At 34.6% G+C, this 26,882-nt stretch overlaps 1 protein-coding gene across 2 annotated transcripts in view; it reads left to right on the plus strand.

Moving 5' to 3' along the window:
* The window catches only part of LOC135846251 (uncharacterized), a 179,935-nt gene extending 155,336 nt beyond the window's left edge, over positions 1–24,599 (plus strand). For both annotated transcript variants that reach the window (XM_065365234.1, XM_065365235.1), the window contains exons 5-6: positions 10,897–10,956; positions 22,452–24,599. In XM_065365234.1, coding sequence (XP_065221306.1) covers positions 10,897–10,956; positions 22,452–22,894 — 503 coding nt within the window. In that variant the 3' untranslated portion in view covers positions 22,895–24,599. The remainder of the gene's footprint in view (positions 1–10,896; positions 10,957–22,451) is intronic.
* Positions 24,600–26,882: the final 2,283 nt, after the last annotated feature.

Raw genomic sequence — 26,882 nt, forward strand, 5'->3', positions numbered from 1 at the left:
TTTTCTCCGAATACATAAAAGCTTCATTTCAATTCCACCCTTCTTAAAAAATTACCACACTTGAGCCATTCTGAAGCCTTCAGAAAACTTTCGATGTTCTTCTAGTAGACATTTTAAGCATACCTATTATCTACATCAAAATTCCATGTGATTAAATTTATTTTTGGATTTTTAGCGAATTTTTGAAAAGAAGCAGTTTCAAATAAAATTGACCTATGTAAATAATGATTCCATTGCATTGAACTCCCCCCTCTCCCACTCCCAATTCAAAAACTATCAGCTTCATGAAATTATGAATCCTCTGACAAGTTTTCAATTTCCTCCAGGAAACTTCAAATTGCTCTGGAAAAATCAATAATGGTTTTGGGCTCTACAATGGTTGGTTGGTTCTTACTGGGCACTACGTCGACTGAAATTGAAAAAACATATTGTTTTCAAAAACTAAAGCCCTGGGGATATTTACTTACTGACACCGCAGAAGGATCGTCGTCATTATCGTAGTCGCACTCCTTAGCGTATATTTCCATCTATATTAGCCGGTATCTAGAGTATCTGATAGTTTCTTTCAGGGTCTTACAGGGAGAGTTGGCTGGTGAGTTTGTTGTTAACAGCTCCGATCGTTTCCTCCCTATCATCGATCTTCCTTGGATTTTCCCCTGTATACCTACTGCTATAGCATGAAAATACCGTTTTCTTGTATTTTATGAGCTATACACATATACTTTAGCTTCCTGTTTTTGATATCTTCAACTACGACTCTCCACTCCTCTCCTATTCTTGCTAATACTTCCTTGTTGGTAATGAAGTCCTTCCATGAGATCCGTAGTAGCCTTCGATAGCACCACATCTCGAAAGCGGATACTTTCTTCTCGCATTCTGCACTCATGGTCCATGTTTTGCAGGAATACTTCAGAATGGTCCATACGTAGCATCGCATAATTCTCTTCCTCAGATCTATACTCATTGTTCAATTTCCCAGCACATTAGCAAGGTTGTTGAGAGTGGTTTTGCCATTCCAATCTGTGATTTAATTTCTTTATGATCTCCACCATCGTTGTTTATCAGTGCTCCAAGGTATCTGAATTGGTATACATTTTCAATTTCTTGTGTTCCGATGTTGATTTTGACCTCTTTATCGTCTCCTTTTGTAAATCTCATCACCTTGGTCTTGCCTGCGTTTATTTTCACTCCATATTTTAATTCAGCACTGTTGATGTAGTGGGTTGAGCCACGGCTTTCTGAATAAGAGGTTGTGGGTTCAAATCCCCTAGAGATGCAGGTGTTAACGTGTAATGTATCCATTGTAAATAGTGCATTTAACATCTATTACACGTTAAGCTCCGAGCACCAGAAGAGCAGACCCTACTGACAAGAAAAACACGGTTAAACGCTTAAAACTGAGACCGCGTTTTTTGGTGCGTTTAGACCCCCTGGAGAGTAAGATGGCATAAACGCAGTGCGGATGCAGTGGAAAAACGCGGTCTACTTCAACAAAACTGGTTTCAGGTAGAACATTGTGACAGCGGATTTGAAAAAAGCTAGCGGATTTGATAAAACGCGGGCATAATAGCTGAAAAGTGAGACTAAAACGTGTTTTTCTTGTCAATAGGGGAGCTAACAGAAATGCATGCAATCTGTTGCCAGTATCAAAAAGCTGTAACTGGTTTGAGCAACTATAGGCAGCAGTGATTACTGAGCTCAGGGTTCTAAAAACCAGGCTAGCAATAAATGAGCTACTTTGTAGATAGCGTAGAAAGCAATGGGAAACTACTACATGAAAGCTCAAAACAATGTTGATTCCCCAGAATAATTGCTGTGGCATAGGCATTCGCCTCACCCTGTAAGGGTACCACTAGAATGCGATTTCCAATGTCCTGTAAAGGACATGGATGATGGAACCACGATGACAACATGTTGAATAACCTAGGTGAGAGGGAGCATCCTTGCCTCACACCTCTCTTTATACCACATCCGTTCTCCTAGTACTCAGTTCCAATCTTGATGTTTGTGCTCTGCTCCAAGTACAGGTTCTTGATTATTTGCAGGTCTTTGTCATTGATATTGTATTTCTTCATGATCTCTAACATCCTCTCGCAGTTGACACTGTACCATGAGTTGTGGGGAGAAAATTCTGGTATTACGCGGATTGTGTAGGGGTAGTTTAGTCGTAGTGAAGTGAATATACTTATACCTAAGCCTAAGGCATAGTGTATTGGCTTAACACATTACGAATAGACCAATAAAACCAAAAAAAAAAGGCCTTTCAACATGATTTTTTTCAAAAAAATGTATTGTAGTGGTGGGGGTAAATTTGACAAAATAAAACTTTAACCGCCACAGCTTCAGACTGAAGGGTTGGGCGCCAAAACTGTTTTCGCCAAAATCTGTCTTTTTCACAAGTAAGTAACCCTACTTCCTCCCTACCAATCCATGAAATTGAAATTTTGTCAGCAAAAGGCTCATACCTAAGGTACTGTGCCCTAAATACGCCAGGTGCCCAATAACGCCAACAGCTGATATCTCAAGAACTAAAAGTCCTACTGGGCTATAAGGTATGCTGAGGTACTCTATAAATAAAAACAACGTGACTGGTGAAATGTTGTTGTGATTTTCGAAGTGGAAATCTAAAAATTTTTCATTCAAAGTTTTTTATCAGTGGTGCTATGCAACTAAGAAAAACTTAATTTTGAAAATTCACCAAAAAAAAAATATTTTCGGTAAATTGATAAGCTTTGTAATGAATATTTAAACCTTTTTCTACATGGTGAGCTCATAGACGATCCATTTTACGCATTTCTTCAAGTTAAAATTTTGCTTTGAAGTTGACCATATGGGTGTCTTAACAACGCCAATGTAATTTTTTTTCAATTTTTTTTCAGAAATATCAAAAAGACGTAGAGGTGATTAATAAGTAATAATTACCTATTTCAATATTATTCATTTTCAATATATTTTTTTGTATTTCTTACAATTTATTTTTTTGTTTTTGAAATTTGAAAATGCATTTTGATTGGGGTTAAAATTTACTTTTGCGGATAATTTTGGTGGTAGGGTATACATTTTTCATCGTAGATTTCAGTAATTGCATTCAAAATTGGTTTTATCGCAAAATTTTATATTTAAAATTGAAATCACTTTTTCAAAATTTGAAAATGCATTTTGATTGGGGTTAAAATTCAGTTTTGCGGATAATTCTGGTGGTAGGGTATGCATTTTTCATCGTAGATTTCAATAATTGCATTCAAAATTGGTTTCATCGTGAAATTTTAGGTGAAAATTTGAAAAAAAAATTTTGCATTTTTTGAACTTTTTTGAAATTTAAAAATGAATTTTGATCGGGGTTAAAATTTGTTTTTGCGGATAATTTCGGTGGTAGGGTACGTATTTTTTATCGTAGATTTCATTGATTGCATTATAAATTGATTTCATCGTGAAATTTTAGGTGAAAAATTTTTTAAAAAATTGTTGGCGTTATTGGGTACCCGGTTCCAAACAACGCCAGAATGGTGACCTCACTTTGAACAGTTATTGCTCGGAGGGAAAAAATTGTAAAAATTCAAACATTCGCTCAAAAGATACCTTCATGTATCCTTTATCACCAGCACCAATCAGAATGACAATACATTTGAATGTGACTGAGTAATTCCACTTTTTTGAGTGCATGGCGTTAATAGGGCACAGTACCTTATTATTTTTTTTTTGTTTGCAAAATTATGCAAAATATGCGGAAAATGTGTAGAACAAAAAATGTTAAATTTTAATCTAGAAAACGTGTTCAAAAGGTTGTCAAAACACTCATCAAGTGAAGTTAGCAAGGATTGTAATCATGAGCTCTATGATTCAAAAAATAGATACTAAAAAAATTCAAATCGAGGTCAGAGCGATTCAGTCACAATTCACTCAGTCTTTTCAATTTAATCATATTTCCACAATGCCTGGTGAAAAAAATCCTTCAAAATAAATATCGCAAGTCAAACCTACATCGAAGTAAAATTTTTAAAAAGGAAAAGAAAAAACCTCTGTAAGTTGAGCGTTGCCAACGTTCTGCCTCTATAAGTCGAATTTTGTGGTTGAAAACACTTGTAATTTTGAATCTCATTGGAACAAAACTCTTTCACATTCTCATATTGGTTTTCTTCAATGGTACCTATTGTACAATCTCATTCCATCCTACTTCACTCGTACATAGGTATAATACGTGTTTCCATTTGATTCTGGTAAAAAAAAACACTCATCCAATTCAAAACTTCGCTAACTTGAAATATACTTACCAAAAATTAACCTCTATAACTTGAACTCCGATAACTCGAAAACTCCAATAACTCAAAGTCAACTCCTTCTCCCTTCAGCTTCGAGTTATCAAGACTCCACTGTATCTTCTTTTCAATTCTGGCATTTATGATGGAGAGTAGTAGCTTCAGTGCATGGCTCATCAGTGTGATGGTTCTATATTCAGAGCATTGTTGTGGTATTGGTACGAAATTTATTGCTTTGAAGTCCTTAGGCAGTGTATACCTTCATCATATATTTTGTTTATTATCTTCAGCAGCTCCTTTTCATACTCTGGTGTTAGATGTTTAATCAAGTCTGCTGGTATGAGATCTTCCCCCACTGCTTTGTGGTTTATGGCTCGCTTCACCACATTCCTCAGCTCCCACATTTTCAATTTGTGGTGCCTCTTCTGTGGATGAAACTTCCATTTGAGCCGGATGTGTATCATCCCCATACAATTCTTGTATATAGCTGATCCAGACCTCTTCGGTTTCTTGATTGTTAACACAGTACCTTCCATCTTTTCCTCGCATACTTATATGCTATTCCGCTTCTCCTTTTCTTGTGGGTGGCCATCATCTGCTTTACTACGGTATGCATTTCTCCTCATACCACTTGTTTCTGGCCATTCTGCACATTCCCATGATCTGATTATTTAGCACTGTGTATTAGCTACTTGTTCTGTTTGCTTTTCTTCATTCTCCCATCAGATCCAGTATCTCTCGAGTCATCCATGGTTTGTGCTTTCTTCTTCCTTTGAATGGAATAGACTATTCTGCTGCTGTTTTAACCTTTCACTTCCATATTTGCCACTTTTCCTCAATACCTTGTTCTTCTTCCAACCTATCTTCCTTTTGCTTTTCCAGTTCTTCTTGGAATTTCTTTTGCACTTCTTTTGATTTGATCTTTGCAATATCAAGTTGTTGGTATCGTTCTTTGCTCTTCTTTTGGCTCTTCAAGACTAGTTGGCATTTTGCAGCCAATAGTTTGTGGTCAGAGTTGCAGTCAGCACCAGGTATGTGTGACAGTTCTTCACTGTGTTCTTGAATCTTCCTTTTACAAGTATATAGTCTATCTAGTTTCTGACTCGATCTCCAGGACTGACCCATGTGTATAATCTTGTTTCATGCTGTTTGAACCAGGTATATCACTAGATCGTGTCTTTCTGCAAACTCCGCAAGCATTTCACCTCTTTCATTCTGCTCTCTAAGTGCGTATCTCCCTGCAACTTGAATCACTCCTTTTTGGGAACCTTTGACCCTCTTTTCGGACCACCCATTGGGTCTGGTATTCATTCCTAGACTAATATCAACGTGATAATATAGGTACATTATAGACAAATTAGAAATCGATTTTTCAAATTGGAAAATTCTATCACATCTGATGAAAATGAGTAACGCATAGGGAAACAATCCAAAACTTTAATTCCTTTTAAATTGCATAAATTTCCAATTGATATTAGTTCAGAAATTATTTTTAATTCGGCGATTCCGTCAAAAGTAGGTTCAAGGATCCCCAAAATGATGCCTTCGAAGGAGCCTTTTACTAAATCATTGTGAAACGAACCTGCCCGAAAATTTTATCGAAATCGAAGCACTCGACTCAATTTTTGTTTCGAATTTATACGGAATAAGCCTGCAGTAAAAACGAAAATTTCACCATCTAACGAGCATAGATGTGGGTACAAGTTTCTAAACGGCTCTCTCAATGAGATCATTCCCCTCGTGGTATATTTTTTCTAAACGCGGGCAAATTTCACTTCGGAATAAAAACCTCACCAGCACTAGCTCAGCAATTTAATTTTCAACTCGTAACGTTTAAAATACATTCGGTGTGGGAAAACTTGCTGCAACACGTGTGAAAATTATTCTACTACGATAGGTTCGCCGAGCAGCAGCAAATTGTGCAAAGGGATAGTTTTTCCACCGCATTGAACAAATTTCGTTGAAACATTCAACTATCAGTTTAATCTCAAATCCCTAATGAAGATGTTGCGAAACTGAATAGAGCATCGAACCTATATCTACTTATACGAGTAAAATGTAGAAAAAATGTCTAAACGTAGGTAACACCGCTGGGTCGTTTCAACTTCTATCATAAGTACAAAAAAGAATCGTGTATTTGTAAACCTAATAGTTGAGCAGCGACGAGAAAAGCTAGCTGGAAGAAACACGTCAAATATTACGATGGAAAAATTTGTCAAAGCAAGTAGTAGGTACCTAGTTGTTGCAAGTTCTCTGGAGGTGTTGGAGCAGGTATATCGGGGTGCGTGACCGAAACACAACGTGACTGTTGTACCGTATCAGTTTTCTATTTCAATACCGCATCACCGCACTGCCACCAGCCCACCACATCTGCCAAATACTTCGTGCACGAACGACACAACGCGAATAAGAAATAAGACTCGAGAAAAAACGAAATAACAGTAAGAAATAGAGAGAAAAAAATACGTCTAAACGTCGAGCAAAAAAAGAAAGTCTTCGAGTCCAAACTTTATAGGTATCTAAACGAATTGAAGTTTTCGACCAACTCTAAACTGAAAAAAAAAAATTACGCAGGAACGAAAATTTTATCATTTCACGATGTACGAGTAGGTACGAGTATTTAATATTATCTTCTAGCGAGAAAAAGTTACAACTTTGTCCAATTCGACCTTTAAGTACTGTTTTCCACACTAATATGTTGTTTTCTTTTGTCTATAGTCCAAATTCAAATACTCGATTTCTCTAAGTATTTAAGTTTCTAAAGTGTGTGTGAAAAGCCCCCTGCACAATGTGTACCTACTCGTAAGTGTTCCCGTACACAGCTTTCATTTGTCCTTTTCATCCCAAGAACCTACTAAAACTTTTCTTTTTTTCCTACTCTCTGATCTCTTTTCCGTTGAGTACATTTTCAATACACGCGAAGTCGAATTTACGACAAACATTTCGTGCTTTTTGCCTTTTATGCTTTTAAACTTCTTGGGATTATCGTAGATAAATTTCGTAACACGAAGCATACGGTCTATATGTAGTAGAAGCAGCATGCGAGATTGTATAATAAACGATTTTATCAGATTTACGTGTACGTACAGGATGATTCTAAACTGATCTATCCCGTCAGGTAATTTTTTTTTGGATGGGTAAAAATTGAAAGAGTATTCAAAAATACATCAGGAGACGAAATTTAAGAGTACCTGAGAAAGGTTATTAGTGTACTGTCTGACGGGGTGATTTTGAGTAAACATGAACCGTTGCGTTGTGGAATAATAATTGCTCGTTGAAAAATGTAAAAATAGGTTGAAATTTTTCGAAAAACTGATTTTTGAGTACAAAATCAGATCGTATGTCGAGTTTTTAGAAAAAATTCTCCAAAAATGCTCAAAGAACATTCTCATTGAAATTATTAAATTTTTTGCAAAATTTCAGCTGATTTTGATGGGTAAATTGCTTGACACTTTTTCAATAATTCAAAAAATCAGAATAGGAATTTTGGGCTCAAAATTATTCAACACTGCTCAGAAAATATTCGAATTCTTCGTGAAATTTTTGCGCATTTTTGATAACTTGCATGACACTTTTTCAAAAATTCCCAGAATCGTAACTCAATATTGAGTTCAAAATTTGAAAAAAAATGCTCAAAAACGGTTCTGATCACAATTTCTGATTTTATACGATTGATAAGAATGTTAAGAATTGCTCAAAAAACAATCTCGTCAGAATATTTGAATTTTTCGTGAAATTTCAACTCATTTTGACAGCTGACATATTATGACTTTTTTTCGAAAATCCCCAAAATCATGACTCAATATTGGGGTTAAAATCCTTCGAAACTTCTCAAAACACAGTCTCGTCAAAATAATAACATATTTTGAATTTATGGTGAAATTTTGACCCCTTACGATAGTTTGCACAACACCTTCACAAAATTCTAGGAATCAAGAACCGATTTTAGATTGAAAATTCTTTAAAAATGCTGAAAAAAATACTCGTTGAAATTGTTGATTTTTTTCGCGAATTTTCAACTCATTTTTGAAAGGTTGCATGACAATTTTTTCAAAATTGCAAAAATCATCAAGGCCCAATTTCAAGCTGAAAATTCTCTAAATGTGCTCAAAAAACATTGTAATTGAAATTTTTGAATTTTTCACAAAATTTCAACTTATGTATTTGGTAACTGACACTTTTTCAAGAATTCCAAAAACCATGGCCCAATTTTCGGCTAAAAATATCAAAATTCTTCGAAAATGTTCAAGAAAAGTTTTGATGTAAGTTTTTGATTTTCTGCCGAGACGATGATAAAAGATAACCTACCTATATATTTTGATAGATCGGATGACACATTTTCGAAAAATTCCGAAAACAATAACCCAATTTTGGAGTTAAAAGTTGTTTAAAATTGAAAATATTCAAAAAACATCTTCGTTGGAATATTTGAATATCTCGTGAAATTTTAACCTTTTTGATCGTTTGACCTGCACTTTTGGAAAAATTCCAGAAATCATTAGGACTCAATTTTCGGATACATTTCATGAAAATTTTTGAAAAAATTCCAAAAATCAAGGTAGACCACATTTTAAGCTCAAAATTTATCGAAACTGCTCAAGAACATTTCGTTGAAATATTCGAGTTCCTCGTTGAATTTTGATCAATTTTGAAAGTATTTCGATACGTTTCATGAAATTTTGTGAGAAAATTCCAAAAATCACGAATGAACCAATTTTGGGGTCAAAATTTGTCGAATGTGCTCGAAAACATTTTCGTTAAAATATTCGAGTTCCTCGTTGAATTTTGATCAATTTTGGAAGCATTTTGACACGTTTCATGAAAATCTGTGAAAAAACTCCAAAAATCGCAAATGAACCAATTTCAGGGTCAAAATTTGTCGAAAGTGCTCAAAAACATTTTCGTTGAAATATTCGAGTTCCTCGTTGAATTTTGATCAATTTTGGGAGCATTTTGATACGTTTCATGAAAATCTGTGGAAAAATTCCAAAGATCAAAAATCACCACATTTTGAGCCTAAAATCTCTCGAAAGTGCTAAAAAAAAACATTCTCGATGAAATATTCAAGTTCTTCGTTGAATTTTGATCAATTTTGCGAGGTCATCGCAAAGTCTCTTTTGAATGATTCAACATCAGGGTTCATTTTCACTGGAATTTAGAGGAGTAGTGCGGAATGCGAAAAACAACAGACACTAACTGATTGAAGAATTTTCAAATAAGTATTCAAATTTGGATAATTTTTAGAAAAAAAAAATCAAAACTTGATAAAATTGAGATAGAAAGCTGAGATTTGCTGTATGCCCTATTTGTAACCTCCCAAATCATTTGGTGGAGTTTTCGAGCCGTTTCGGATTCTCTAGTGAATTTTTAGTTTTCAGATTAAGAAATAGTACATTATTATCATAAAAATTAAAATTGTTCAAAATTAAATTCATCATTCTGAGGAGCTGCTTTAAACTGGTACTTTTTGAAGGGTGGTTGGCGGTGGGAGGGGTGAAAGAAAATGATTAGGTACACATTCGCGTGTAGATTTGATCATTTCGTTCGAAAAAAAAAAAAACAAAAAAACAGTCTGATCATCAGAAAATAATAGCTTCGATTTTTTTTTTTTCGAATTTCCCCATAATCGAAAAATGCACTTCAGTACTTAATTTATAATACACACCTTTTGATTTCTTTTTCAACGATCGATTCACATTATATATCTTTTTAATGTAATTTTCAACTCAAGATAAAGATTTGTGCCAAATTTGTTCAAAATCCGCCACCTTTTTTTCACGGTGATCTACTCTTAGTCCAATGAGCTATACCACTGCTATTGAGCTGAAATAACTGAAAGCTGGGGATGGTCTCAAAAGTTAGTATACATACCCCTATTTTGAAAACACTTGGTCTGCCGATCCGCAGCTGCTGCTTTAAAGCTCAGTGAAAGCTCGAAAGTTCACATTTTTTTTGAACTTTCAGCTGAGAAGACTGATGGCTAAAATTGGTGCCTAATTATAGAATTTTTCGCGCTGAATCCGAATATATCGGTCTGCCGACCCATAAGTGCTGCCAAAGCCCCGCCAGACTGGGTCAAAAGGGGAGCAAATTTGACAAATTTCACGTTTTTGGGCTAAATTCTCATAAAAAGCTAGAAAATCGGGTTAAAAATTATTTTCAAGCAGTTTAACAGAATGCTCTATAGCTAAGATGATTTTTAGGCACCAAAATTTTTCAAAATTTTCATTTTTGGGGGGTGGGGCGTGAGGGGAGTTTTAATGAATTCAGCAAATATGGCTTTGTGATGCATCAAAATATATGTTTTTTGACCGTATTGTCTTCCAATGTGAAAAATATTGCCATAATTGAATTCTACAGCCCAAGAAACATATATTTTGATGTATCACAAGACCATATTTGCTTTCAAAATAGGGGTATGTATACTAACTTTTGAGACCATCCCCAGCTTTCAGTTATTTCGGCCCAATCGCAGTGGTATAGCTCTTGGACTATCTAAGGTACCTACATATCTTGAGTCTTGACATAAATATAAATTCAGCAACCTATATTTCAATGTATACCAGTACCTAATAAGTAGCAAAGCAGCTTTATTTATTTTATAGACGTTTGCGACTAAACAGATTGTATTTTGTTTCAGCTGTGGTCACGGTGATACTCGTGTTCTTTACGTTGCTTTCACTGATAATGCTCATAATGGGTAAGTAATTACCTACATTCTCTTCGTACTTACACGTAGGTACCTTATAGTAGGTAAATAAACAATTGTAAGGTATAATCTACTTATCTATATTTGCGATAATAGGATACCTACAGATCAATTCTATTAGGTATACTGAGCTTCAACTATCTATACTTAAATGTACCTTTATGAAGGGACACCTTCGTCTCGTCGCTATTATCTACAAATAAGTACAAATCCCAATAACGATACCTTTGAATAATAAAAACCACAATCGAATACATCACAAATACCTATATCTACAAACAAGCAGCTCACAATCAGTAATATTTCCTTCAATAAATTCCAAATGATTCGCCCTCATCCACCCAATTATTATAAGTTCGAATAGGTAAATCACTTCAATTGTGTACACTGTACAGTGTCCAATACATTAAAAATTCATTGAAACTGTCGGAAAGCATCATTTCAAAAATGAAAAATGTCCACCCATAGTGATTTTTAATTGTACATACAAACGTACAGTTTTGCTTTCGTTTTCACTTTGTTTTATTTCGCTTTTTTTTTTTTGGTTGTTGTTGTTTTAAATAATGAAATACTTTACGATATCGTGTAAAATAATTACCTGCTGTTCGTTTGTATTGGATTAAAATTTTCAACTGCATTAAACTTCGCATGAAGTATAACTAAAAATGTAATAACTTAGCGTGTCACGTGAACCGAGCACGCGATTTTGAGCCCACCTTCGCGAATACCTACCATATTTTGAAATACACAATTATAGTTACTCGTATACCTACCCGAACCCATTACCTTCCCACCTACCTACTAAACGACAAACGTACTCCAGACGCTATGATGTTTGTATTAAAAAACTCTTAAATATACGTCATCGTCATCCACTTGCAAAACCTTGAAGAGTTTTTTTTTCACATTTCAGGTGTTAATTGAAATTCATTAATTATTGTCATTTTTTTCTTCGACTCTTTCAATAACTTACAAACATTCTTTCTTTTGTTTTTATTAATTTCTTCGAATATAGCGAGCAGTTTTTCCAACATTATGGAAGATTGTAATCAATTATAAACGTTTACATACAATATTACGGTAGAATATATTCGGGTGCTCGAGTAACCTTGAGCTCTATTTTTAGTATTGCATTTAATATTTGTCTCAGAATTTAATATAAGGGTTTATTCGTCTCTGTGTTTTATTTTTGAATTTAATTTCATTCAAATTAATGTCCAACTATTTTAATTTCAACTCTGTTTTATAATAGAACAGGTAGGTAGCGAGAGAGGTGGGTGGAGAGAAGAGGGGAAGGGATATCATATTTCAAAATGTTTGTTTTTTTTGAAAATAGAAAATGACAAATTTGTATCACAAATGGCCAAAAGTACAAAAAAAATAATTGTTTCATGAAATAAATGGATCAGAAATTCATTTAGAACATTGAATTTAGCATTGCTCATATTGGCAACTTTAATTTATAAAAATTCGTTTGAATTAAAAAACAGAAGTTTTGCAAACACATAATTCTGATTTATTGTGTTTTTTTTTCGAGAAGAAAATTTTATCGATTTCGAATCTTTTCTCCCTCTTCTCGCTATCAAAGTTTCAAAGAGATCGTCTAAAAAAAAAGAGCACAGAGCAATGAATTTAGATTCACCTCGTAGTTTTCAATCGTTAATTTAACGAGTTTTCAGCTTAAATTACATATATAAGCAGCGGTGTGAAGTCAATTGAGAAATTCGACAAAACAGTTCGTTTCATTTCTTTGTCTTTACTATACTTGAGATTCAAACTGCGCTTCACTTTATCGTATATTTCTCTATCATAAAATAAGTAAGCCATACACTTACGTACTTACTACAACTAACCGAAGAACGACTACCAAAAAAAAAAAAAAAAATGTTCAAACGCGAATTCATCAAAAAATGGGAGTAGAACCCTAAAAGTGATCTTGGATTCTGATGGAAATAGCCCACGTTGACAAAGAATCTCAGATACCATCTTTTGGAAATGGACAATTTTTCCCAAAACAGGTTGGGAGGGGTCTAGAGCGAAAAAATCACGATTTTTTCGAAAATGCCCCTGCGCTGAATTAGGCCGAAATCTACCAACTTTTTTTTGCGATTCACGTAATTGTTTTTCAAAAAATGATTTTCTGATGAGTATTTTTTTCAGACTTTCAACCTATTTGGAATTCTAAGCATCAAATCAACTGGACCAAAAAATATATCCATGATTTATTAAATTTTCCTTGGAAAGGACACTTTACACGTTCATTTTTTATAGATTTTTATTACTTACCTACTCTCGTTCCAGTAAGATTGTTTGTCTGGTATCAAAAAACATCCCCTCCGGTTCTCAAAGAAGTGTTACTTACCTTCTTGTTCATAGCCCTCAAAAATGGAAAAAAATTGAAAAAAAAAGAAATGAAAGGAATCTATTTGATAGGTTTCAGAATTGCTCTGAGTACCCACTTTGCAAGGAAAACATCCCTCTGGTTTCTTGAGACATACATTTTGAGTTGAAAATTACTCAGAAAAATTGTTCAGCCAACTTCGAAAAATCGAAAAAATTTTGCAAGTTTTTAGCTATTCTTGTTGAGTTTTTGAAATTGCCAGAAATTATTACTAAAAAATTGGCACCACTGCGTTACAAAATATTTCCCCAATTTCAAGAATGATATCTTTAAACATTTTGACTCGATTAATGTAAAATATTTGTTTCCTAAAACAGGTTGTGTAGCGACAGGAGCGAAAAAACCACGATTTTCTCGGAAATTCCCCCACTTTGAGGCCTCATTACTCCCCTCCAGGGATACTTCTGGAGCTACAATTTTTGTTGGATAATTTTTCAACTCAAAATGATCGTTTTTGCTTAGTTCGATCAAAATCTGGCGACTTTTTCTGGACGATCCAGCCAACCATCCTACATAGTACATATGAAACAAACAATGCCCCCTCATTTTCTCATATTCAAATTGTGGTCGACTGAAAAAATGTTTCTCAACAATTTCAGACAGCTTTTAAAAAAATGAAAAAAATGAACAAAATCAAAGGAAATCGTATTTACGGCGAACAGAGTATGCAAATTTATTAACATCATTGTAGTGTGAATGGTACATACAATACCAAGCAGGGTCGTTCCACTTCAAACCGGCCTATTCATGTATTCAGAGACGCCTGTTTTGCTCAAAAAACTCTTGAAGGTCTTTATAACTAGTTGTGATAGATGGAAAATCACTACAATTAGCTCGTTCCCGATCCTCCTGAAGCAGGGCTGGTTTGTTCTTATAAATGGAAAATATTCTAATCCTAATGTCCAACTTCTCTGCTGAAATCTGGAAAAAATCTGCTTGCTGTATTAAAAAGATACTTAAGATTAGTTTTCAAAATATTCGCCAAGAAATACGTAAGTTTGGAGTTGAGAATTTTTCAAAAGCTCAATTTTCAAAAGCTGGTCAAATTTGAGCTTCTGTATAGTTTAAAAATATTCGAAAAATCCAGAAAGCAGACGTTTCAATGATATTTTTCAACCATGAAAAAATTCGTGACGGAATTTCTAAAATTATGAGGTGGGGGGGCACAGAGCCTCAAAATTTTGATCAAAAATCCGATAATTACAAATATTGTGTGACCTAAGGCTCGTTTTATAAGTTTTCAACAGCACTAACAACAAAACTTAGCTAATTTTTTTTGAATTGATCCCTCCAACACTCCCATTGATACCTCAAATTTCTTAAAATTGATCTTGATTTGGCTACACCAAACACATCATAGATCCCCCCTCAACTTTTTGAAAATTTAAAAAAAAATTGTTCTTATAAATGGTTGAATTTAGAGCAAATCTGTTTGCGATGTTTCAACAAAAATGGATAGAAAATTGAAAATCACCAACTCATTAAAATTTCACAGTCACAAATTTCAGCCTTCGAAGTGGAAGTTCAATAATTTTTTCAATACGTAGGTATGTATTAACATCGAAAGCTAATTTGATAAACATTGCCCTAAAAACAACTCTATTTTATCTTCATTTTAACTAACTACCTAATTTTCGAAATGGAGTTTGAATATACATCTGAGAGGCACAGAAATCCTCAATTTGGATCATACCTGAGTAGATTGCTTGACACTTTTTTCGAAAATTTTAAAAATAATGGTAGGTATAATAATTTTGAACTTGAAAATCTTCAAAATTGCTCTTATGAATTTCTCGTGAAATTCCTACCTATTTCGATAGCTTGCATGACACTTTTTCAGAAATTCCCAGAGTCATAACTCAATAGGCATTGAGCTCAAAATTTTCCAAACATGCTCAAAAAGTGTTTTGATAAGAATTTTTGATTTCTAAATAAAATTTTAACCCATTTTGATAGATCGTGTGACGACATTTTGAAAAATTCCAAAAATCATTATCCGAATTATTATGGGCTTGAAAATTTTTAAAATTGCTCAAAAACCAATCTCGTCAAAATATTTGAATTTTTCGTGAAATTTTAACTCATTTTGATAATTGACACGTGGTATTTTTCAAAAATACCCAAAATCGTAACTCAATACTCGGGTCAAAATACTTCGAAACTGCTCAACAAACCCTCTCGTCGCAAAATACCCAATTTCTGATGAAACTGTGACCAATAGTTTGCACGACACTTTTTCAAAAATTCTAGGAATCATGACCCAATTTCGAGATTAAAATTCTTCAAAAATGCTCGAAAACATCCACTTTGAAATTTTTGTTTTTTCGCGAAATTTTAACCTATTTTGAGAGCTTGCATGACAATTTTTCGAAAATTGCAAAAATCATAGCTGAATTTTGGGCTGAAAATTTTTTAAAAATGTTCAAAAAACGATCTATTTGTAATTTTTGAATTTTTCACAAAATTTTAACCTATTTTGATACCCGACACTTTTTCAGAAATTATTCTAAAAGCCATGACTAAATCTTCGGCTTGTAATATCAAAATTTGTCAAAAATGCTCAAGAAAACGTTGATGAAAATTTTCAATTTTCTGCTGAGATAATTAAAAAAAAAGAACAAAAAAAACTTGGCATAAATATTGCTTTATTTATTCGCTGATTGAGGGTAACGCCTTCAGTCAAACCACATCCACTATAACACAGATAAACTCGGCAGGACACGGAATTGTCGACAAACCAAAAATCATCCCCCTCGACGTCAAAATTATTTCAGAATGACGTCAACGGTCAATTAAGCAGCTTAATAGCACGATTACAGAATCCTTCACCATAATATGCAGTCATACAGCACACAACATCGACATTTCGTTACATTTTAATTTCTCCATTATCTCGAACCGACCACACACCTACCTACACAATCAAGAATGGAAAATTTACTCGATATATGTATCCTCCAGCGAGCTATACACAAGCCCAGGGTAGCCCACAGCTTGGTCTGGGTCACACATAATGAAATATTCATATCGATATAATAATAACAACAACTTGGCGTTCGCAGACGTACCATTTACCTAATTAAATTTTGCTAATAACATTTCATGCTTTTGAAACTATCACTTGTCATGAACAAAGCAAGTTGAATTAATAGCTTTACGTCAACAGTCAACACCGCCGCGTGGTTGTCGCGGTAAATTGACCGATAAATTGATAGAGTATAATATAAATGCACTTTATCATACACCGTACGAGTAGGTAAGGTAGGGGTCTATAAATGCCTTCGGTATATTATATTCATCGTGTCACTTCCATCTTACTTAACTTTTCCCTAAGCCCAATTTGTGAGAGGGCTATACATCCACAATGCTCTCACTAAAAGCAGCAATCCACTCTAGATGACAAGAAATTTACCTACACTTACCTACTAGTAGGTACATATAAGGTGACTCGAAAAGAAAAGCAAAAAAAAGCACGACATACTTTGACATTAATTTCATTAACATAACAACGTTTCTATTCTCTTGTGTTGGTACGTTCAGTCGAACGATTCCATAAAGGGTATCGTTTATTGATATATAGGTATAGGGCGAGTACAAGGTGTACAATGGGTAGGTGGATTGGATACACGTGTATTATAATTAAAAGCATCGACTTACTTGAAAGCATCGTATTCACGTTGGAAAATTTATATCATTTTGCATAAACTCCAACCCTGTTGCCTTCCTCGTCTTCCTCTTGGTGTACATCAAAAACAAAATCATTTCCTCAGACCAATTTATATCGACGACGACGTAGGTATCAAACAAAGGGAAATTTTCAACGTGTGTAGGTATATATCGTATGCGTGCTGCGTTTTTTTCTCTCGCCGACTCATGTGCTGAGCTGAAACAAAATCGACGTTTTTATTAGCATAATTTTTTTTATTGCCTTTCCTCAACTACCTACAATAACACACATGTATACCTATACGAATACAGGCTATATATAAATACATAAACAACTCCCCTGCACTTCATTACCGACAGTCTCGTCTTTGTGTTTCAGATACCTACATAGCTAACAGTTAGCTACGCTTTTATAGCGACGAGCAAGTTCATTTTTCATTTGATTATTGTTATTATATATAGCTTTTTTTCCCTCCATAAAGGTTTCTTTTCCGCGTTTTAAAAAACACAACGAGGAAACAATTTACATTAAAAACAATACACACAGAATAGGTACCTAACCTATCTACCCTGTTAATAGCCAAGGTTTTTTTTCTCTTTCTGTATGGTACGCCTCTCTTCTCGTCTATCTGCTTGTAAACGTTGGTAAAATTTTTTATTTCAACGTAAATAGCTTCGTTTAGTGGTTTCTTCTTTTTAGCGACTGTATTACCTGCCTGCCTTTGAATGAGGTAAAATTAAAACGTTACCGAATAAATTTTCTCAACTGTTTGGTTCGCAGTGCTGGAAAAATTTATAGAAATTTTGTTTTATAAACAAAGGCAGCAAAAACCGTCGAGGTATTGTTGTCGTTTCACTATAGCGTTAAGTGTTGCAAAACATCTTTGTGAAAAAATACTCGTATAAGCGAAAAATGAAGCTTTGAAATGGCTAAAATAAACGAGTAAACGACAGGAATTGTTGAACTTGGTTGATTTTAAATTAAACTGACAAAGCTGGGAAAATTTGCGAGCAAGGTTCAAAAATAAATCTTAGATTTCGACGAAAATGAGCAAGCTCAATTTCGGAGGGAGACTACCTGGAAAAATTTCGAGTGGGTAGGATGAGGAGTACTCAAAATTACATTGTTTAGAAAACGTGTTTTTTTTTTTAATTTTCTGAATGATAATGCCTTTTATCTTGAACCTCGACTCCTTAAAATTGAGATTTGAGGTTTCTAAATCTCTCTGATCCATGGACTGTAGAATGACTTAAAGTATTGAAGGCAGTTGTTGGAACATTTCAAATCATCATCCTTTCCTTCCTCCTGATGAACACGGGTCTCACTGTGCCATAGAATAGCTCTAGTTCCCCTCTTAAGTCGTTAAATTATTGTCCAAAAAAGCTTGTGCCAAAAGTCCTGCTCCTGTCATCCTGATGAAAAATCAAAAAATTAAAAAATTAATTCATCCAAAAAAAAAGTCATTTTTGGGTCAGATTTCTTTTTATTATGAATCCCTCAAGAAGGAAAAAACCATCTTACCCCTCCAAGATATTTTAATTTGACTTGGAAAAAATTTTAAAATTGGATAAATCAAACTCGGTAATCTATTTTTTGAAGGTTTACCATTTTATACCAGAAATTTTTTCAAACGCCTACCAAATCCCATTCTCAAATGTAAGTTTTTCTTAACCCTTCCTCGAAAAGTGTTGTTGCTCTATTTGTAAGTACCATGGAACCTTCAAAATCGAAACATTTAAGAAGATACCTATCTATTGGTTTATAGTAAAAGATTGAACCTGACAAGTGACAATATTTTTTGAAAAATTTTCATATTTGATCAAATCCATCCAGCTCTAACTGCATAAAAGCTTTCAGGGAAGTTTGGTGAAATTGAAACTCAAATATATTATGTAAAATCATCCATATCACCAAAAACTGGCAGAATTTCGTCAAAGTTTGAATCCCCCACCCTTTCTGAAAATGATTGTAGAGAGTATTTAGGGTAAGGTTGCCAAAATCGTACCGGCGCCCAAATTGTACCACCCCCCTCTATTGCAAAAACTATCCGCAAATAGCACTTTCTACCAATAAAATATGTTACTAGCTTGCATTTCAAGGTCCCTGATACCAATATCAGGCACATTGAATTATTGGTGTTTTTTTAATCACGTTTTTTTTTTTTTTTTTTTAGAAAAATTGCATCTTCTGTTAAAACAACTGACCTGTTATGTAAGGTAATTGCGACTAAACAATTTTGAAAAGCTAAGTTACGTTTAATCCTCGCAAAAGTATGTAATATTACCTACATTTAGAGATATTCATGAAAAAATTTCATCAACATCAACCTGAGTGAGAGAAAATTCATCATCATCATCATATTTATTTACTGTATCAGTACACAAAGTACTATCACAAACTACAAACTTACGTCATATTTTATAATAGGTCTTGATGTTAAAAAAATGTGAGTTGCTCAAATCGTACCATTATTTCAATACAGATAAGGTATGTAATGGCATCAAACGTTGAGAAGAAAAAATATGGAATATGGTCTGCAGAAGATATGGAGGGCTCTTTGGAGGAATATTGTTAAAATAAAATTGGTTTGAACAACTGCTGCTGCCAATATGAAATACCCAACCCCACCTTTCTTTGACATTTTAGAGGCATTGTAAAAAGTGGATCAGACAAAGGAATGAAGGTCAAAGGGTGGGGGGGGGCATTACATGGCCACAAAGGGAAAATTATTTGATTTTGAGGTGGTGGGAGGTCACTGAGCTTTATTTCTATCAATTTCATTCATGGTATGATTTGAGAAACTGGTGGTATGATTTGAGCAACTAGTTCCCTAAATCGTACCTTTTTGAGACCTTTGCGCGGATTCAAATAGTGCCATTGCTATTTGAAATGCAATTTTCATTTTTGCACTCAAAGGTAGGCAAAAGACCAAGGTAGAATTTGGTGCATGGATGGTTTCCAAAAAATGATTAGAGCGCAGTCCAGGTTGAATAAACTAAAACGTGGTAAAGATTTGGGCAACCTTACCCTATACCGAAAAACTTGGACCTTAAGAGGAACAAGGGTGATTGGTACCAGACCCAAGGAGCAATATGTCCGTCTCAAGAGAAGTCTGGCTAAGCCTTCCCTATACTGTACCCCTTAAGGTCCAACTTTCTCAGTACAAAAACTCTACATTGGCGCCCCATGTTGGGCGCCAATGTAGAGATTATTTATACTGAGAAACTTGCTACTTAGGGGTGCAAGGGAGGTTGGTACCAGCTCCAAGGAGCAATATGTCCGTCTCAAGAGAAGTCCAGCTATACCTTCCCTAAACCAACACTCTCATACAGGTTGTGTGACTATAAACCAAGCTTTCTTGTAAATGATTTACAAATTGATACCAATTAAACATTTTATTGGGTTCACTCGGATAATAACCATAATACACAGAATTACTACTAAGTAATACGTAATGCTTTAAGTAAATGTATCACATATATGCAATTCTGCTTGGCAGTACAGGACAGTTTGTTCCCTAAAAGCGACCAGAAATAGAGCTACCTTCTCTCGTCCAAATAACAAACTGCGAAGCGGATGGAATTGGCTGTTTCAGTTGTTGGGACCCAGTTGGGTGAAAATCTGCCCTTCTGCCAATAAATACGTGGTAAAGAGCAGTTTAATTGGCGTTTTTTACTTCAATGCGACTTTAAACTGCTGCCATGCAGCAGATTTTACAGTTTTCAAAATCGCACCACAATTCAGGGGCATGATTTAAAGCAACTTTTTAGGTTGTTACATTTTCTGCACACCAGAAAAAAATTTCTGCTGATAAACACGCCACAAGAATATTTCGTAGCATATTTTTATCGCGTAAAGCCGCTACGCTTCTAAATTATGTGGCATATTTTTGCACATTGAAAAAACCAGCCACAAAAATACGCTATGCAAATATTTCGTAGCGTATTTATTCGCGTATTTGCTGAAAAACGCGCGCAAATGTGGTATTTTGTGCGTGTGTTTTAGACTAGTATATGAATATTTATTTATTTCTACCAAGTTCTCTGGTGGTGTAGGTAATAAGGATTCTGCTCACAGATCCGGGGACTCGAGTTCGATCCCCACTGGGGCCAAACAATTTTTCAATAATATTGATCAATGGCAGATTTTTACGCGTAAATAAAATACGCGCCGATTAATGGGCAGAAAAAGCATAGGCGTAAAGTGTTAAATCTCCTGCCCACGTTTTTATGTCGCGTAAGAGCAGATTTTCACCCAACCGGGTCGGATGAACTATGTATCCACCTATAGCGAGCTGATCCAATCAGTGCTGCCAACAACCTAGGGCATAAAGTTCCCTGCTATAGAGAGTACTACTAGTCCTCCTCTACCCTCTACATGATGCAATCAAAGGAGATTTTCTTTTTCAAAAATTGCTAGGACTTTTGTTCTCAAATTTTGGACAACGTTTCCTTTTTTTCAAGATTTTTCGACTCTGATCAAAACTTATCTGGGCGTGGATAAAATCCGCCATTTCCCATGACAGAGAGAAAAATTAAAAAATTATAATCCACTGAAGATTTTACCGCATTTGGGATTTTTAATTTCAGAAATTCATAATTCAGAATCATAAAACAGCACAAAAGGGCATTCGGGATTTTATTATTCGGGATTTTGGTAGTATGGGCAAAAACATATTGGGGGAATCGATTCGGGGAAATATACTAGAATCTGTTTAGACAACATTTTGTGGAATTCTCCTGGATTTTTGGCAAATTTTTCTAAAATTTTATCAATTTCAGGAAATGTTGTCGATTTTAATGAAAGCGTACACTATCTGAATTTTAATTCATTTTTTGATGAGGGGCTCTATACGAGGGGACCAAGAAATTCAGAATGGTTTTGACCAGAAGTAACAAATGTTACAATTCTTAATTTTTAAATTTGTTTCAACTTTGGGAAGGTTGTTTTCTTTTTTAAAAAAAGGTATTAAGTAATTAGAAGAATTCTGAAACAGAAAAAAGACATTTCCAATAAACTGCTACCCACCGTAATTTATTCTATTTTTATACATTTTTTATAAACAACATTGGGAGCTCCTTCAGTGTGATCAAAATTGACTTAATTTCAAGTTTTAGAGCTCAAAATTTTCAGGTAATTCGTATTTTCCCCAAAAACATAAACAACATTAGGGAGTGGGAGTAGAAAAAATCATCAAAAGAATTTTCACCAATATCAACGAGAGCCACTGTAATACCCCCTCCTCTTCTCGATGTCTACAGCAGACCCGAAAAACCAACAGTGACAAAAAGAGTTGCCGAGTGAAAATCCCAATTTTAATCTGTTGCATGAGCACAAAATTATCAACCTCTGGATGTTTTTTTACTACCTATCAACATAAACCACCACTAATCCAAACCTAAATATATCTGTTCACAGGTGTGAATGATATTCGAGAGTGTCCCCTGGAGCCGAAAATCCCTCTATACCTGATCGTAGGCGGCTGTTTCGGTCTACTTCAACTGATATGGGTACTCTGGCGACAAGTCAGATCACTGAGATACGAAAGACTGAACCCGAGAGACCTTTCTCATACGAACAGCGACGAAATGCTGGCAGCGTCAATTGCGATCAAAATCGGATCCTTCTTACTATTCGCCTTTCTCGTCGTATGGTTCGTATTCGGTAATTATTGGATTTTACACATTTATCCGCCGAATTACGATTCGACCAACTTATACCATCCGAAGGACTGGTGCAGTAAAACGTTGTACATATTTTCTATAGTACATTTAATTATTATTTATTCGGCCATCGGGGTCGTCATTGTCGTAACACTGGTTATGGCAGTCGTTCAAATATGTTTGCTCAGGTGTCGGTAATAATATGCAAAGTGTTATTGTGTACTTAAGGTATAAGCTATCCTATGATATGATATATGTGTAACGTGTATGTAATGTATAATATTGTTACCTACCTATGTGTTTTCTCATGTTACCTACCAACATACTTACTACCTATACTGTACTTAAGCCTGATAGGTGAACGTTTCAAATGGCAGTGATGCGTAAATTTTTTGCAAAAATTTATACGAATATGAGTGAAACTAACGAAAGAGTTGATTTTTTTGTCCGTGTTTTGTAAGTTTGGTTCCTCAATGAGAGAAAAAATTCCATAGTCGATATTTTTCTGGATTTTAATTAAAAATTAAATGTTACGTTCAGAGAAGGTGAGGAGGGGCTCATCGCTAAAATGATCATACTCTGTAGTTTTCTATATTTATCAATTTTTTTATTTCTCGACTATTCATCGAAAGTTTCTATAGATCTTATGAAAATGGATCTCGAAGACCAGTTTTTCAATTTCAAAATCCAATAGGTACCATTCTTACAAAATTGATCAAAAAACATTTCAAAAACGAAGTCCTACTGATGAAAGTTGAATGCACCTCCCTGGTGAAGGATCTCGTGCTCTAAAATGCTGTTTAAATTCTTTTTTTTTTCGAGGAACGATGATGCAGATGAAAAATTTGTAATAAAATCCTCTCTTCTAAGGTTTTCCTGGTATCTAACCACATTGACTTTCTATCATCGTTGTTTCGACTATATACGTAATCTTCGTTCGTATCTGCAGAAACTTGATTAAGCTGACTATGGAATGAAACCAACATTTTATAGAAGAATATCACGCCAATGTGTTGCTTCTTGCTTCGCTTTGCTTTCCTCATACGAAATCGTACATTTACTGCGAGGTAGCGCGATGAGCACTTGAAAATCAACCTAACAATAAGAAATAAGAGTATACGCGAGTAAAAGAGCCAACCCCAACACCCTGGCCCTGCCATGTCACACACGTTTGTGAAATCTCAACTCGTACAGTTTTGTGTTTCTTGCTTCGCCTAGCCACCTTTAACTGTTTTTCCACACAGCGCACATTCGACGAAACCTTCAATTTGGAATTCTTTTCGGCGCAGTTTTGGCAAATAATAAAAAAAAAAAAGAGCCAACGTTTTAATTCACACCAACGATGTGCTGCTTTTACTCGTACTTTTCTTTCGCTTTTTCTTTTTTTTTTCGGGTACAAAACTAACATCCCATTTAGTATATTTCGACAATGTGAGGCGTAAAAGGGTACCTATGAAAAACTATTCAACCGAATGCCTTTCTCTCTCTCTCTCCTTCATTCAGATAAACGTCCATAAAAGAACTATAGCATTTTTATTAGGCTCGTCGTTGTGCGGTTTTTGTATGTGTGAAAAAGACGTCGGTTTGAATGGGCTTTTGTACACTGATTATGGACAGACTCGTATGCTAGCATTATGGGATATCTAGCTGCGAGTATACGTATAGTCAAAAAATGATAGTAAGTACCTACATCTAGTTCAAAAAACGTGTACGTGAAACAGATGCCCATCCAGTCTCTTCAGCATACGATGAGTACGACTAATAAGTCGTTGAAAGCTTACAATAGGTAAAGGAATCGAAGTGTTATGTGGTAGCTTGAATAAGATCACGAAGATATAAAAACATTCACGCATATGCGTGAGAACACCTACTTTTCTTCAAATAAAAATTTTTTACGAACGAATTTGATTCACTTTTTGTCGAACATTTGTCTTTTATATCTACTTATAGCAATTATTGACCTGTTTACAATCAAATTGAATCATTTACGAACGATTGGTGATTAAATAACCTTATTGATTTTTAGGTGAATCATTCGCAAACGGATCAATTAATTTTTAGTGCGAATCATTCGCGAACGAATTGAATCATTCTTCGGCGAATCATTCGTGAACAAACTGAATCATTTTTTGGTAAATCATTCGCGAACGGATTGGATAATTTTTAGTGAATCGTTCACAAATGAATTGGATAATTTACGGTAAATCATTCGCGAACGAATTGACTCGTTTTTCGATGAATCATTCGCGAACGAATTGAATAATTCGCAAACGAATCGAATCATTCTCTGACGAATTATTCACGAACGAATTGAATCATTTTTGGTGAATCATTCGCCAACAAATTGAATCAGCTGAATCATTTTCAAACAAATTGACTCATTCTTCGGTGAATCATTCGCGAACGAATTGACTCGTTTTTCGATGAATCATTCGCGAACGAATTGAATAATTCGCAAACGAATCGAATCATTCCCTGACGAATCATTCACGAACGAATTGAATCATTTTTGGTGAATCATTCGCCAACAAATTGAATCAGCTTCAATTCAATTCAATTCAAATTTATTATTGTAAGGTACCGCAAGCGGCATTTACATAGTCATTTACATCGATAGAGCCTACAGAGCAACTTACAATGATTAACAATACAATAAAATGAAATGAATGATATAAAACAAAACAAAACAAAATGAAATAATAAATAAAGTAATAAACATAAAAATAATTCATTAGAGGGTTATAGTTTGCCCAGGAACTCATCCACACAATAAAATGCCTCCTTGATTAGCCATTTTTGAAGGAATGAATCATATTCAAACAAATTGACTCATTCTTCGGTGAATTATTCGCGAACGAATTGAATAATTTGCAAATAAATCGAATCATTCATGAACGAATTGAATCAATTTATGGTGAATCATTCGCGAACGAATTAAATCATTTTTTGGTGAATAATTTGCAAACGAATCGAATCATTCGTGAACGAATTGAATCAACTTTTGGTGAATCATTCGCAAACGAATTGGATAATTTTTAGTGAATCGTTCACAAACGAATTGGATAATTTTCGGTAAATCATTCGCGAACGAATTGACTCGTTTTTCGATGAATCATTCGCGAACGAATTGAATAATTCGCAAACGAATCGAATCATTCTCTGGCGAATCATTTGTCAGCGAATCATTCGTGAACGAACTAAATAATTTTTAGTGAATCATTCACGAACGAATTGAATCATTTTTTGGTGAATAATTCGCAAACGAATCGAATCATTTGTAAACAAATTGAATCAATGTTGGTGAATCATTCGCGAACGACTTGAATCATTTTTTGGTGAATAATTTGCAAAGGAATCGAATCATTCTTTTGCGAATCATTCACGAACGAATTGAATCATTCTTCGGCGAATCATTCGTGAACGAACTGAATCATTTTTTGGTGAATCATTTGCGAACGAATTGAATCATTTCTTGGTGAATCATTCGCCAACGAATTGAATCATTTTTTGTTGAATCATTTGCGAACAAATTGAATAATTCGCAAACAAATCGTAACATTCGTGAACGAATTGAATTGTTTTTTGGTGAATCATTCGCGAACGAATTGCATCATTTTGTGGTGAATCATTTGTGGAAGAATTGCATCATTTTTTGGCGAATCATTCCCAATCAAATTGAATCTTTTTTTGGTGAATCATTTCATTTGCGAACGAATTGAATCATTTTTTGTTGAATATTCCCGAACGAATTGAATCATTTTTTGGTGATTCATCCGTGAACGAATTGGATAATTTTTTAGTGAATCGTTCGCGAACGAATTAATTCGTTCAAGTGACTCGTTCGCGAACAAATCGATTCATTTATTAAATTTTTGGTAAATCATTCACAAATGAATTAGATAACCTTTGGTGAATCATTCACGAACGAATTAATTTGTCTAAGTGACTCATTTGCGAATAAATCGATTCATTTAAGCAATTTCTGTTAAATCATTCACAAACGAATTGAATTATTTTTGGTGAATTATTATTCGCGAACGAATCAATTTGTTCAAGTGACTCGTTCGCGAACAAATCGATTCATTTGAATAATTTTCAGTGAATCATTCGCGAACGAATTGAATAGTTTTTGGTGAATCATTTGCAAACGAATTGATTCATAAATTAGTGAATTATTAATCAATTC

Source organism: Planococcus citri, chromosome 5 (genome assembly GCF_950023065.1).
Source record: "Planococcus citri chromosome 5, ihPlaCitr1.1, whole genome shotgun sequence".
Lineage (NCBI taxonomy): Eukaryota > Metazoa > Arthropoda > Insecta > Hemiptera > Pseudococcidae > Planococcus > Planococcus citri.